Here is a 17154-nt window from a genome sequence, read left to right on the forward strand (position 1 = left end):
ATTATATTTATCTATAATATTTTAACATCATTAAATTATAATAATCAAAATCTTAATTCATCCATTTTTTATAAATTACATAAATAAAAGATTTTTTCCTATTGCATTATGTATAAATATGGTATTTACATTAAATATGGTATTTTCATAGGACAAAAGACAGCTAGCAGCCATATGAATTGACAAGTCATAAGTAATAATTAAAACCATGGGCAATTTATGGCAATAATATACAATGATGAGCCAATGAATTACGAGGCAAGAAATCATCTGGTGAGTAAATATTATAGCAGTATATCACATAATTGATTATTTGCTTATTTGCAACATTACAATAATCAATATATTTATTTCTAATTTATTTTTGGGAATAAAAAACTTTTGTTGCACTGTAGAATGACTTAAATTTGGTAATTGGTTAAAAAAAGAACATGTTTTTAAACGGATAGAGCAAGATAACAATTTTATAAAAATTATGCTTTTTACCAATTGCATTAATAATAAATACATTTTATAGTTGTTTTATATTCAATTTTGATTTAAAGCTGTAGTTCTTAAACTTTTAATTTTTTTGCAAATTTAAAGTCCTATGAAACTGATTCTTTAAAAATAAGTATATGTGCTATCCAATATAAGAGAGATAGATGCAAGATACAAGAATGATTTCATGTAATAACAAATTTTGATCAGATGGTTGTGTATAGTGTATTTGACCTATATTCTATGTATATATATTATCTATGTTATATTATCATATATAAAACATATCACCTATATTCTATGTATATATATTATCTATATTAGGTTATTAAACATAGAATATAGGTTATATATTCTATGTATAATATAAAATAACCAAAAATTTTTTATATTGCATGTGAAACTGATATGGTCTATCAATTTTAGCACAAGTTTGAAGGTTAAATATATGCATTCAGAGTATTTTATTCTATATTTTTATGAACAGACTTTTTCAAATTATAGTACTATAGCATTTTAAAATCACAGCATTTTTATTCAAATGTTGTATAAAATGTCTAATATCATAAGTTATGAGAAACATTGATATGACAAAAGAAATTCTTCCTCACTGCGAATGAATTATGATTTTCGTACAAAATATGCAACGTTATTTTTATTTTAAATATTTGTCAAATGGCATTGCTGTAAACCAGCCAATTTTTCAGAGAGATAATCCGAACAGCAATAATATAATTAATCATTCCGCATTGTGTTTATGGCAGAATTTATCATTTGGAGAGATTCTAGTGTAATCCCAAAAAATTAAACAATTAATGTGCCAAGACAATTGCTTGATCTTGTTAAACGATACGAGCGCTGAATTGTGCGACCCGAATAAAACAATGCTTCTCACAAAAACTTGCTATCGCCGAGCGAAAGCAACAAGAATCAGACACGTTTGTTTAATGGATGGAAGATTAAAAACGTACAGTTTAGGGAACAATATAGAAACTCTTTTATTAAACTCGCTCTTTTAAAGCGAAAAACAGCTGGGTAATTTCCGTATATCTTTTTAAATACATAAAATTTAAATCTTTCCTAATTTTCAATTAATTTTGTACATAGCTATTTCTTAATATCTTTCAACAATCCATAAATTTTATTATATCAGGTATTTTGTAGTATCTAAAGTTACTGTCGATGTATTTATTCTCGGAATGGATTATTGATTCGCATCCTAAAGCACATCTTAAAGCAGACTTTCGAGGCGCGAAAACGGGGGTTGTGACGATCGATTTCGCCGCATCTTGCGAAATCAAAGCGAATTTTTCGACGGAGAAATCGCCGTTAACCTTCCACGCGTGGGCGGAGCGCTTTTTCCAGCTGGTGTCTTTGCGGTTATTGTGTCGACGACTCGCGCGCGCGCAAGATCGGTCCAGATTCCGCGAATCCACCCCACCGGCGGTGTCCATCCTCCCGTGTGCCCGTCTCTCCCGTGGGCTCTCTCACCGCGCCCGGTAGTGCGCATCCGGTGGCGCCTCCAAGCGACCGAGATATCTCGGCGCACCCCCGACGTCGCGCACCACGGGTCGCGACTTCGGCTGCCCACCTTCCTTCAGTCGTGGGTGCAGTGTGTGCGAGTGTGCAGCGGTCCCGAGAGCTGCTGCGAGAGACCGGCGTGGCTTGGAGTGCGCGCGAGGTTAGGTCAGTGTCAATCCTCGTCCTCCCTCGTCGCCGTTGTCCGCCCTTCGCGGGCACCGTTTGGGAACGACGGCACCCGGAATTGCATACCCGCGATCGAGATCAACGGGGCTCCCGCGCGCCCTTACACTACGTGGTACCCAGTAGGCGTAATGCATATCTCTTCGGGGTTATCGCGAGGTTTCTCGTGTTCGCCGCGCGTTTGACGAGGAGAAACAGACGGAATTTTGGGAGGTTTGGATGCTATTTATATATTTTTTTTAATTAATGTTTTTTAAAAAATACGCAAAAGTTGCGATCACGCAATGAAAAACTTTGAGCGAGGATATAAATAACACAATGCGTGATTCAAAATACGTGTAGATATGATCATTAAAATAATTTTATAACATACAGGCAATATATTAACAGCGGTTTGCGCGATGGACTCTTGCGAAACTATCAAACACGTGTAACTTCACGTTGAGAAGTAAAAGTATTCAAATTGATCACTGAATTATGTAAATCTGGATTTTCGTGACATATAATTTTATGAAACAAAACAATCTAATAATTGAAGAATATATTAATCTTATTTACCAAATTACTTGTAATTTCAAAAATAAACATTTTTTTACGTAATGAGTTCAAAATCACAGTAATGTAATAAATTACAGTAATATAAGTATTGTCTGAAAATAAAATTGCAAGAAATAATTGAATGATTAATGCATTTTAAGAATGTCGAAAGAAAAGTAAATTTATCATATAAGCTATAGGCAATTATGAGAGAAAAGTTTCTAAATGGTTCTCAAGTCTGCGTGAATAACACTTTAAAACTTATCGAATTATAATTATAATGAAACTTAGCAAATTCAAACACGCATAAGATATAATCGCGAATAATTAGAGCGAAGTTGCAGGAATAGTTCGCGCTCTCTTCCTCTCCCTCGACAGCTGCTGCGCTAATCTGAATTCGCATAAACTTTAATCACAGAAAGCAAGTGCTGCCGACGTACTTGTGGGGAGATGCGAGCAAATTCGCACGATTTCCACGGCGGTTTCGCGCCGCCGCGAAATTATCTAATCGAGATTCGACGATTATCGAAACATTTCTGTGCTCGGACACGCGATGTCGCGTGGCGTTCTTTTTATTATTATTTCCCGCTCCGACATACCTTTCGCACTCCGAATTCAATATCCTGCACCATGCAAAATCCTCTCTATTGTGTTTGCACGTGAAACTTTCGCCTGGTATCCAAGTTGGAATTGCATCGCGATTTTTATCGAACTTTAATAAACGCTCTAATTCTGAGAATATTATTCACAAAGAACTTTCAATATCCTTCCGGAATCCTTCCGATTGTACTAAACTAGTATTGAACTCGTCGACTCGTATCGAAAATAAACAATTTTATCCGCCGTTCGTTTTACATACATTCTTCTATTATCACAATTTTATGCGTTATAGTATCACTTGAGAATGCAAATAATAATTCTTTAATTTTTATTCCGTTTTACAGAAAGAATGAATAACAATTGATTTTTTAACTATATTTGTAATGATATTTATAAATTCTTATCAATGTCTCTTGACTACAGATACTCTTAAAAAGACGGCTGTACCGTTCATTATTTCGATTCGTAAATATATACTTTGCAGTTAACAATGATTGGAATAGCAGATTGTCGAAAGTCCCCCGAGTTGGTCCAATCGACAGATTCTCGTTTAAATTTTCATCGTCAGCAGCGTACATTCTGGGTCTTCTCAATTATGCGCCCGAATCGAATGCCCCGACACGGTGAAATCTTTTCCAGTCGCGAGCTAATGGATTGTCAAGAATAGAAACTTCACGTGGTTTTGCGATCGTTGGCTCGGCGCGCGGTGCGGTCTCGATCGAATGTTTTCAATTCTATTTTTCGCAGGCCGTGTTTCATCCTCTCTGCCGAAGCTAAAACAGTTTCGGAGATGGACGTCACTGAAAACAACGTGCCATTTCCACATGATAACTTTTTAATCTGCAATACACATCGCGCGGAATATGTGTCACGATGACATCGTATCACAATTACCTAACATTAGCAGAAGAAACAACACGTGCGTGTGTGCGAAAAATCGATAACTGTAAACCCAATCGTCTCTTCTGCACTAGCAGGACAATTGAATACATTTCAATCGCAAACATTTTGAACCTAATTTGATTAAAATTCAATTGTTATTAGAATTTATGTATATCATTACAAATATTAATAACGATTAAGTATTACATTGCAATTAATTAGTATACACGCATAAAAGTACTAAAAACACATCGATTAATCTTTGATAATGTTGTAATTTCCATTTCAAAAACCTGAAACGTTTAAAAGATCTAAAAGCGAGAAGTTTCCAAAGATTTGGCACTATAAATGCAAATAAGCACGAGAAAAACTGTTACCTGCTCCGATCGTTAATCGCACAGACAGTATCGACTGCCAACCGAGTTCATTGTCTCGATTTCCATTGAATTCACTCGCGCGCTCGAAGCGGTCCTTACTCGGAGGCGCTCGAGCGATCACAAAGAGCGCTATAAAGTAATTTACTTTCCCGATAGAAAAATAGGGGAGGAGAGGCGCACAGCGAAGGAGAACGGACTTTAAACTCTGCTCAGCCGTGGAGCTGTTTAAAATCTATTTAGATCGTGCGAAACTAAATTGCTCGGTGTGCGCTTTAAAGTCAACCGACGGATTCTCCGTCGCGTAAACGTGAAAATAAGTTAGAAAAATATTTTCTCAAATACAGCAGCGATAACGGCAAAGGCGGATGCTTCACGCTTAAAATCTACCTTTGTGGTACATGTTTAACACTACATTTATATCAAATATTATTCTCTATTTTAACTTTCCGTTTGTTTCTTGTGTATAGTTTGAGTATATATATTACAATATTCTTTTAATTAAATACACTTGTTATGTTTCATGGGTAAAAAGTAAGATTTAGAAATGGAAAATTGGCGAGATTTAAACTGAAACTATAAAGTTTCAGAAGCAATGTTGAACTTATCGCATCTTATGAAAAGATTCCGACTCTGAAATTAAAATAGACATAAAATGTTGTTGGACACTTAATGCCAGTAGTATCAATTTCAATATTCAATAGACATGAGACAGATTCTAAGCTGATGACAAGCTTGTGAGGTCGACTCTCTTCGGCCCGCTAATCTGAAATAATATACCGTTGACCCACTTGACGGTGTAACAGCAATTAGACATTCGCACGGTGGTAGACGAGGTGGGGCCAGGGCGTTGATCGATCTTTCTCCGTCGCCGAACGTATGTACTCGCATAAATTCCCGCCGCTCATACCCGCGTATCGGCCGCGTGCGTCGACGTCGACGTGAATTACGATCCCGAAGTCGCCCACCTGACAGAGGAGGAACTGCTCGATCAGAACGCGGTTTGAATCTTAAGACGACGATTCAATAGTCCGATCGTGTTTGTTACCCCACCGCGTACGAGGAGCGCAATTTGAAACGCTGAATGAACAATTTGGATTCACGGATTCAGTTGTTATAAACTCGTAATTTTCGTGCAAAATTCTGCTACACGCGCTATCAAATTTAATTCTGATATAATGTCCAAATTATATTTATACAAATTTTCGAATACTTTTTTATTTTAAAAGTGAAAAATTTTCTTAGATAAATTATATTTGAGTCGCGTTTTTATTATACCACTCACATAGAGATGACATTTTAACGTCAGTCGCAATTGTCTTTTGCAGATAGAAAAAATTTCGCAGAAAGTACGGAAGCTTTTAAAGTATTGTTTCACTCGCGGTTCTACTATCTCGCCTAGCAACTTTGTAGTGCAGTGAGATCAAAGTGCATTTAAACTCATGTTCTTTCTTATCTCAGAATACATTAGAGTTTGGAGTTATCATTTGGATGCGAAGAACAGGGAAAATAGGGATAGTTGAAATCTCTCGTTCTTTATTATTTTATATTATTTAATATTTTATTATTTTATATTCATAGATGTTCTTGCGAGTGTCACTTGTAATAAGTGCAGAATAATTGCAGTCTTGATTAAATTTTAATTTAATTAAATTTTAGATTAAATTTTGTTGAAACGTTTAACAAGTGTGCTTACATCACGCGATAACATATTATACTTGCTAATTATGTATGCCTATAAAATTTACAAAAATGCCAATTAAAGTAAAAAACCGAGTTGAAAATCAAAGATTTTCTTAAACTTACAAAAATACGTAAGTTTATGTAAAATCTCTATCACATTGCATCTATCGTATTAAATGTGTCACGCAAAAAATGCGAGTAACAATCCATCTAATGACAGTACTGTAATTAATATCCCACGATATTTATTACGTGGAAAGTTTGCGCACATCACTCTATAGTTACATCGCCCGCAATGCGGAAATCTCAGCACTCTCGAAGGTTGTCTGACCGGAGCATCAACACCCGAGTATCAATTTCCCATTTGCGCGAATATCGGCGATACAGCGTTACTATCAGTGCCCGGATTCACCGAAGGGCGAGGCAAAATCCACGCGGATAATCCTAATCGTCGAAACGATGCGGCGCTTTATCCGCTAATCCTGTGCTGGACGCCTACGACGATCGAATCAAATAACGTCGTATATCGTTTGGGATTTGTATCCGACCGGCAGCATCCCGCGGCGGGTGCAAAGATATATACTGCGCATCCGAGATAGATTTTGTGTGTAACTCGAAACGACTTTCTTATTATTATTTATTTATTATTTTATACGATATCTTTTATTTATTTTTATTTATGACTTTTCTTTATATTTTTATTTATAATCTTCTATTTATAATTTTATTTACCTATCGCGCAATATAGAAAAATATTCAAAAAATTAGAAAATACATATATAAATATCAGTGATATAAAATTCTGATTTATTACATACTTTTTATTTTATTATATTTTATATAAATTCTGTTTGAAATTTCTTTTGTCGTGAATTATAAATAAATCGTCTGAAGGGAACTTTATTTACTATTGATATTGAATATTCAAAAGGAGAGAGAATATTCATTAAAATAAATTTATAAACTTTTTTTTCAACTTCAACACATCCATAATGTGTTACCAAAAAGTTACTAACATTCAGAATAAAACTTTCTTTAATTTAAAAAGTTAGAATTAAAAGCGTACAAAAGCTTGAAACATTTTTTCGCAAACTTTTAAAATACATATATAAATATCTTGCAGTTTGATATATATTGCGTTATTACACAATCATTAGAAAATCCAATTATATTTTTTAGCGATATCCGTATGTTCGGCGTACGATTGGTCGTAAAATGCTAAAAATTACCGAGCGCCAGCGGATTCGTAGTAACGATCGCAATTCTGTCACATAACTTCCGTTTATGCAACAATAAAAAAGAAGGAATAAAGCTATTTCATCCGGATCTAAAATTATTCGGCTAACTCACTTAATCATGGCATTCACGGTGAAATCGCCAGGATGTAAATCGCGTAACAACGCGGTCGGTCATTCTATTCGTTTGACTCCACTAAATTCCTACCAAAATGCCCGCGTGAACCACTTCGCGATTTGCGAAGCGCGCGATCAACACGATCCGTGACGGCGTGCGATTTGCGGTTGTGAATTAGCGCCCTAATGCATGACGAAAATCAACGCTCGCACTATGCCAAGTGTCGGCTTGCCGTTAATCGGCGTGAACACTAACATCGCCACGCATCACGGTGCGCGATCATGGGATCGTTTTGCTGTCATTGTTTCCGGTTTATTGCTCGTATCGTCGTAGTTACATTTGTGATTACCATTGCATTTCCTTTATCAGTGAGCTTTGTTGCAATATTCATCGCGAAATGTAGCGATTGCAATTTAAAATAAATACTTTTTTTAATTTTTACAAAAGATTAAAATTACTAAAACGTACTAAAAATCAATTTGAAAACTGTACAATGTTTGAAAACATCAGAAAACGTACGGTTTTCATATTAAAGCGATATTATTTTTATATTTAACGCAGCGAAATTTTTTGCCTAGCGCTCGGGATTGAAGAGAGGGGCGGGGAAGAGAGGGTTGAACTCGTTACTTGTACCCATAAATCCGCCTGCGGACCAAGTTGTATCGCTCTCAGCTCATGGTGTGCTATATGCCGGGAATTGCACGTACCGTAACGAAGTGTAGTCTGGTGGGGTGTAATACAGCAGCTCAACTTAGAGTTCCGGCTGTGTGTTAGTGTGGCATAGCAGGATTTATGCATTTTGTCTCGACTCTACACAATTTTGCGGATCCTTTTTCATTAAATATTTAACAAAAAGTCATTTTTTCTCATAACTTCTTAATTAAGTGAAAGTAAAAATTTTCCTAAATTAGACTCACCTAAAATTAGGTGTAGAATAAATTTGTGCTATTTGCTATCTGTCTCGTTTTAATTAAAATTTAGTCCAAAGTTGATAAGCAAACTGATTAAAGATACGAATTCAAGGATTTTATTAAGAATGCTAATTAACTTTCGAGAGTAAAAATTAATAATGGGAAATTGTGCCTTAATTGAATTGTCCTATGCTTTTTAATCACTCAGTCGCGGTAAATAATAAGGAAAGGATGCTTCCCAAGCGGTGCTCATTTGCGCAAAATGCAAGAAAACAGCAGCTGATTTTTATCTTTTTATTTATTTGTCAGATACGTGGTACGCGTGGTCGAGAGAGGGCACAAAGGGGCCGAGCGCGTCGTTCATAGTGGAGGAATCGGGGGACCATGATGCCCCCCATAATCGGGGAAACGCTGCGCGTATGGTTTCTCTCGGCGTTGGTCGTTCACGGAGCCGTCGCTGGGAATCCGGACGCGAAGCGCCTCTACGACGACCTGCTGTCAAACTACAACAAGCTTGTACGTCCTGTGGTGAACACCTCGGACGTGCTGCGCGTCTGCATCAAGCTTAAGCTCTCGCAGCTCATCGATGTGGTAAGTCCGTTTCAAAATTCACTTCAAATTCTACGTCAGAAATGGAGAAAACATTCTGTGATCAAATCTCCACAGAACTATGCGACTGTTTTTTGCTATAATAATAATTGTTGAGAAGATAAAATATTTTACGATTTTCTGTTACCGCACACATCGCACCGGTTAAAAATAAACCTATTTACCCAACGCTGTGCTATTTGCTAAGTTTACATAGTTTGTTTTAATTATTTAATAAAATAGTTATTTGAAATAATTATGGGGATTATCGTTACGATAATGGGCAGACTTTTTTCATTAAAATGTGAATTAAAATAGATTAATATTTATAGTGTATTGTTATGGAGACATTTTTTCCAGGATTTTTTTTAATTTTATATTAGCGTAAAAGAAATTAGTACGACATAAATAGCAATACAATCTAAAAGGAAATAATTTTTTGTAAAAAACCAAATTAGATTGTAAAGAAGCTTTTTTAAAATAAAACGAAATAAATTTGAAGGTTAAAATTACAGAATAAAATTTATCACGTGAAGAAATTCTACAATTTTTATTTTATTTTTTGTAAAGAATTTTATTCTTACGATTATTCAATTTTTTCTACCATTTCAATTAATTGTTTTGTAATTTAGTTGTGAAAGAATAAATCTGCAGAAGAAAGTTTCCTTTTCTTCTATTTTTCAAAAATTTCCACAAATGTAGATTATACTTCCAAGATACTTATATAAAATGTTTCCAAACTTTGCTAATATTCCACGCTTTCTAAAACAGTGATTAAGTATTAAAGCGCGTGTTAAAGTTACTAGAAAATCAATAGCTTATAAAGTCTACGGATATTTCAAAATGGCCAATTTACGATTTAGGTTAAGATGCTCCCACGGAAACTACCGTGGAAATTCAAATTGTCGTGAAGGAAAATGGCACGAAACTTGAGTAATTGGAATAATTACTTAGTCGAACTTTGACGAAATTTCAGTTAGTGTTGTGATTATGCTTAGAGAAGTTAGATCATAAAGACTATAAGGCGATAAAACTTATTCACAGTCATTGTAGTAATAATAAATTTGATATTTTCTATATTTATATTTATAATATATTCATATATATACGATGTATATTATCGTCAAAAAAATAATATTTTAAAGTTTCAAATTTTTTGATTCTGTAAAAATCTTTCTGATATTTGAAATTGTCTGCAAGCCAAAATACTCAATACTTACAACGTTTAATAACTTGAGCAATTATATATATAATTACAAACCATGTAAAATTAGCAAATGTTTAGCATAGTATTTGATAAATACGTTTACTATTTTTAATTGGAGTGCTACACGCAGTAACAGAATCGGAGAATTTCTGCTCACTAACTCCACTAGAAGTTCTTATCGTGCGTTTAACTTCTACATCTGCTTGGCGACGAAGCACTTACAACGAGTGTGCAAATTAATGAGCTAAGTCGCGCCTCGTTGAAACCCGTTGAACGTATATCCAATTTAATATTGATGCTGAGGCGACCACAAATCTCATTAGTTAAATGGATTTATTATCTGCTAATAATATATCTTGTTCATTTTTCATCAATAAATCACGTAACATCGAATATGTCTTTACAACATGTGCGCATTTCAATGAAAAATTGTGTTTTACAGATAAACGAGTAAATAATTTTAACTCTAACTTTCTCTCGTGGCTTTTTGAAACATGATATTTAACGAAACAAAGAGTATATTTTTAGTGAAATAATTTTTGCATTTTGGAAAACAAACTGTGAAGTAATCCTTCCTTCTTTCACCAGTTGGTCATCCATACATGGAAATCCGATATGACGTGTAATATCGCGAGAGCTTATCGTGGCATACGGGAGCAAGTGTCGGGCGATAAAACAACGCGCGCGACAACTAAATATTTCCGCGGACGTGCTAAAGCGGCGATAAAAATCGCAAATACAGACAGCCCGTCAGTAATACATCCGACATAACATTGAGCGTTCATTTTCGGACTGAAAATAATATCGCGATTTTCATCTCGCGAGAATTTTGGTACTGCAATTCCTTAAAATTCCCGACTAACGTCCTTGTGAATGAACATAACGCACATGTTGTGAAGACACATTTGGCGTCACGACTTATCGACGAAAAGTTTAACAATATTTAGACCTGCAACTCAATACGTCATACGTACAAATACAAATAAACTTGAAAAATCGAGCGAAAATTTTCTATATTTGCATTTAATCAAGAAACTGGCCTTCTTCGTTACATATAAAATGGTGATGAAACTTAGTATTCTCATATTATATATAGCAAAATCTATTTCTGCAGATATTACGGCTGCAGATTGTACATGCACATCAAGAATAATCACATATACATACACACACACGCACATAATTTGCGGACTTGATTAACGTTCCACCGTAGTAATCAACATAACAGTAGGAACAGACAATTTGCTTTAGAGCAATGACGATAAGAGTTTGCCTCAGTTCGGAGGGAAAACTCGCCAGGAATTCATTCTGGTGTAAAATCCAAATTACTTAAATCTTCATGGTCGATTTGCGTGACCTCTCGTAACTCCTCGCTCCGCCCCGCCGAGCGCAATTTTCGCGATACGCAAATGTAATTCTCGGAAAGCGATATCCCCCGCGTTTCCCTTTTACGATCCGACATATGGAAAGTCCGTGTTATCTCGTCGCGATGCCGGAACTCGGTAAATCCACGAAGTCCTTCTCGACCGGCTTATCCTTCGGACAAATAGACCGACTTATCCCCCCGGTAATTATTCGCGCGTGTCACGGAAATTTCTATGCGATTCATTAAGTCGTAATTATATTCCTCAACGCGGAGAATCCGCACAGCGCGGAATTACGAAGTAATTTAAGTGACCGCCGGCAATGTAAAATGCGGACGCCTTCGTGCTGCCGTCGTTCATACGCGAAAATTGCGAGCGCGGCTTAAATTTTATAGCGTTTATATGAGGCGCATGCTATACGGCAAAAATTCCGCACGCGTCGCGCCCGAATTTAACCGACTTTATGTATTTTACGTGTTACAAGTCGCAAATTGCAATATCCGACGAGTATCGGAAATCGCTTAAGTAAACGTGAAGCCCATTAGTCCTTTAACTTTTTCAGAGCAGAAAATTATACATCAAGAAATATTTCTTTCTCAATCTTTATTTTACGAAAGGGAAGCAAGAGTAAAAAATTAAAGGCAACGTCGAGGGTGAATGTGAAAACTTGATGATTACTTTGAAAATTATACGATAAATTATCGCTGTTTCAAACATGTTAGCCTCCGCTTAATTGAGACATTGATTATTAATCTTATGACAATGGAACAGTGTTGTGTATATTACTGATAAGAAAAATCGTCGTCTCCTCGAGATTTAGTTTGTCGAAAGGAAAGTTGCCGTAACGGCGGCCATCATCGCGGGCGCAACCTCGCGTACGGCATCCAATCGATATTTCGCTATGCCTCACGAGTCGCTGATGGATGCTTTCGCGCCCGCGTTCGATCAGCACCGCGGTTTCTTGCGTGATCAAAGCGCGATCACGCGAGTTCTCATTTTCCCCGGATAGCCCGGGCTTTACGAGCGCCAAGACGCTTCGCCAATTTTCTCCGAGGGTCGGAACTTCAGACGAGGCGCTTGCGAGGATCGCACGCGCGCGCGAAAGGTTGCTAAAAGTTACCGGAAAGTGGAAAAAGTGCGGAGGTTAAAAAAAGAGGGGGAAGAAAAGAAAAACAAGCGCGCGCGGACGTCATTGCATCCGATTTTATCGAGCTTAAGAGGCATATCCATCAGCGCTGCCAGATCCACGAGCATTCCTGTCCGACGTCTCGAGAATTCCTCGAGCTTTTATAGAGCCTCGTGAAAGTTTCATTCTACGTCAGTCGTGTCTTCCCGCGGGTGGAATTCTTCCATTTGTATCAAATGAAGCGGCGAGCGGGCGAGGGAGATGCATCGCATTCCTGTGGAAGTCTTTCTCGTGGATAATTTGTTATTTTTCATTGTATACAATAATGGATCAGTGTCACGAAAGATGTAATTTTCGAGAAATCCGTGTAGAAAAAGTCACTTAACATTTATGTCGTACGCACTTGATTGTTTCTAAAATTCATAGTTCTTAATAAACAGGATAAAATATGAGGGCAAAGATATTAATAGCTTTTCATACTGCTAAGATTGTGACAGAATCTCCTCGACTAATCGTCGTTTCTCCAAACGTTTCAAGAAAATAAAGGAGTCAACTGTAAATAACGATTCTCGTATTTATGAACACACTATTGTACACGACAGTTATTTGCGCGGTATATCTTGTGTGTAATACTTGTCTCTGAAACGACTAACGCGGAGGATGTAATAAATGGACGGAAGGATTGCTCGTGTATCCACATGTCGCTTCGATATTTCTACAATCATCATTCGAATACAAAACTTTTACGAGCTTAAACAAATTTTTCTAAAAAAGTTTTTTTAAATCTCGCTAACTTATATCGGGGATGATAAGATCGGCGAGGAAAAATTGAGTACGCAACGGAAATCGTGTTTTCGGCGCGGGATTTCTGCGCTGCTAACGTTCTGCAAAACGACTACCGTATGTTTAAGGGACGAGGAATTTTTTAAAAAGAAGGCACATTGCATATCAAAAGTATTTCGCAGATAAATATTTATGGCAATATTATTTGCAGTTTCCATAATGTTAAATATTCCATATATTGCATATTTAAATAGGTGGAATTAAACCAATGCTTTATTTATAAACTATTAAAAATATCTAACAGTGATATTTAAAGAGTAACGTTTATAATATTTCATGCTCTAATAATGAAATTTGCTAACAGATAGTTATAATTTGCAATATTTGAACCCATAATTTTCCAAACTTGGCTCAAGTATCTAATTTAGGCTCTTAACGCATTCTGAAAATTTAATAATTCAAAGATGTAATTATACGGAGATTTAAGACTGAATGTGCCGGGAATATAAAATTTATAATTATTTAATTTTCTATAAAACTGTTTTAAACACTCTTCAGATTAATTATAATTTTATTATTCTTTTGATTAAACATTTTAGCTAAAATGCATTTCAATATAATAAAAAAAAAAAAAAAAATAAAGCTTCGTCACTTATGCTATAAAAATTTAATTGATCACGAAACTATTATTGATAAGATATAGATTTTTTTCCTTTGTAATTATATCTTCAATTAATTTTCCATTTAAATTGCGGGGTAGCACAAAGAGTAGCAAAAGATCTTTTATAATAATTAATGAAAGCTTATCTTTAATTAACTTTGAAAGGAATTAGACAAAATCTCCGGCAGAGCATAAATCGACGAGTTAAAGGATTTAGTACACGAATAAAATAAGTCCGTAATTCGTGTTAAATATTGAACTTTGTATTAAAGTCAACTTTATACTTGAAGTGAATCTAGTTCTAAACTTTCTTATTCCGGCACCGAATCGTTCGATAAAATTTCTTAATAATGTCTCGAGTATCTCGTATACCGGGGAACGTCGAACCGCGAAATGCACGAAGAGAGAAGGAAGCGGCAGAAATCTCTGGATTTCATATAGCAGCGAGCGTGGGCGCGGGCGCGATAGTGCATATACGCGTTGGATAGGTACATATACGCGTGCTACCGCCTATGTACGTTTTACTATTTACGACCCCGGCTTAGATACTGCACGCGCGATGCTCTACCTCCATTGTCGGGACGATCTATCATAAGCAGTGCACTTTACGCGCTACGGTCGCGATATATGGCAAAGGTATTACCGACCTGAACGAGATAGAGAGAGCATGAACGCGGCGGCTGCAAGTTCTCGAGGACTGCCGATTGGATTCCATTAGAGTTCATTAAAGCGTATTACGAAGGCCTCCCGGGCAAGGCGATCCATCCACTTCGAGTCCCGAAGTGGAGATGATCGTCCCGGAAATTTCAACGTTAAATCGCTGGGCCGCCTCGCGGCGCCGGAGAGTGTCGGCTTTGAATCTTTCCTCGCCGGCGAGAATTAAATACCGCGTGACTTTATTGCGCGCTAAGTGAAATAATTATTCTTCGAATGGTATTGCGCGTTCTTCTTCGCAAATAGCTCGCTTTCGAGCAGGAGTTGATACTAATTAAGTGATACGAAGAATAATGATTTCACACCGGTGGAATTGATTGATGCGAGGCACAAAAGGATCGTATCTCCCCGTTCGCTCGTTGCACCGGCGTTATCAAAATGTTATCAAAACGGAACCAGTTACAATATCCAGTGACGCGTTGAAAAGAAAAAACCGTATTGTCTTTCTCACGCGAACGAATGATGCGCATCATGACATTGGCGAGATAATTTCATCGGCGCCGTCGTTAGCTCGGCCATTCGATCTACGCGTCGCGCATAAATTTATAAATTACTCGCTACCTGTCGATATATGGGAAAAATTTGCATACGAGAGTGCCCGCGTGCATACGAGTATATGAATGTATCGTTTTAATAGCGTCATGTAAATCAAGCCGCGCTTGTTGTCTGCTACACTCATCCGGTTGCAGCATTGTGCAAGAAAATTTATATATACATATATATATATTGTGCGTGTTGCATTTTATGTATTCTCGAAATTGAATTTTTTTTTGCGCCCATTGTATGCATGTAATCAAAATTATAATTGCAAAATGCATATACCTGGCGGTGTTGTGACTACACAGGCAATTTTGAAATAACGCGTTGATACAAGCATAATGTCAACTGACTAGATAGTTATGATGTACAACGATTTCGCCGCTTCGTCAAACTTATGTCGCATTACTTATACGATGTATACGTATATCGTGAGCTTCTAAGATTATGCCCGCCTGCCTTCACGTGCTATCTTAATTAGATTTTACATTCGACTGCGTTTGTGTTTCGTAGGAAGTGTAGTAATGTGGAAATTAAATTACGACAACATTAGCGTAAGTTGTTAACTCGCGGTAGCAGTTATACAGAATATTTTATATTTACAAATAACGTTTTTTAATAAAACGTTTGCACAACAATAGTTTTTAGGATTTATTCTTGATATTCAAAATATTCAAAAATCAATTATTTTGAAATATTTGCATGCTGTTTTCTTAAAATCAGAGAAATAACGTGCGGCGAGATTGACAGGCGAGTAATATAGATGGTCATGCAAGTTTTTGTATTATGAAAGGCTATCTTTATCACGACCTAGTGCTCAAACTCTTCCGTATCAACGTCACGTTTCCAGCCGCGTCCGCTGCTTTGGTATTCATAACAACGCGCCGAAAGCCTTGTTATATCGTAGTTTGATGCATTTACTTTAATATTTGGCACGATCTCTCGAAACTTTGTGCAAGACTCTACAAAGTACGACAGTGATATTCATTCACTGGGTTTGTTACATCTTTATCAATTGCGATATTTTTACAGAATGAATTGACTAACATTAACTTTCTGTTTCTTCATAATTTGTTTAATGTTAACATTCATTTTCATAGCACACACACATATATATATATATATAGTATCGGTGTTTCTTTTAACATCTATTTTTTAACAAATCAAAATAATATAAATAGCAACAAAATTTTATTTTTTATTTAATTTTGAACGCACTCTATTTCCACGGAAACTTGATTTAAGAAGTTCAGGAAAAAAAGACGGCAGTTGATCAAATTTTCACCAGGAGAGAAACTTGATTGGGAATCTGTAGCCGAGAGTGATGTCTCTGGAACGTTATATACGTCGTCTTGATGTAGCATCGAGAAAAGTTCAATCACATTAAAGTCAATGCTGATTAAAGAGAAAATATAAAAAAGGTGATGAAACGCGCGTGAAAGGAGCGAATGTAAGGGGCGGTTACGTAAAGAAAAAGGGTGGACTGCCCGGGGAAATATAAACAAGAAGGACTTTCAGTATACGTCGTTCGAATGAGCAATGGTTATGGCGAAAGTTTGCCACCGTTACGTGCCCTCGCGAATATCGCAAATGCGACCGTGCATTTCCGGGACGTCGACGATTTGTCACGAAAACTCCTGTAAACCCCCA

General features: G+C 36.4%; 1 protein-coding gene across 6 annotated transcripts in view; it reads left to right on the forward strand.

Annotated features, from left to right (window-relative positions):
• Positions 1 to 17154, forward strand: part of nAChRalpha4 (nicotinic acetylcholine receptor alpha4) — a 163586-nt gene that overhangs the window by 555 nt on the left and 145877 nt on the right. Inside the window, exons 3-4 of one of the 6 annotated variants that reach the window (XM_067350922.1) lie at positions 152 to 273; positions 8834 to 9115. In XM_067350922.1, coding sequence (XP_067207023.1) covers positions 8909 to 9115 — 207 coding nt within the window. In that variant the 5' untranslated portion in view covers positions 152 to 273; positions 8834 to 8908. The other 5 variants (XM_067350928.1, XM_067350924.1, XM_067350921.1 and 2 more) reach the window with 5 other exon arrangements.

This window comes from Linepithema humile, chromosome 3 (genome assembly GCF_040581485.1).
Source record: "Linepithema humile isolate Giens D197 chromosome 3, Lhum_UNIL_v1.0, whole genome shotgun sequence".
Classification (NCBI taxonomy): Eukaryota; Metazoa; Arthropoda; class Insecta; order Hymenoptera; family Formicidae; genus Linepithema; species Linepithema humile.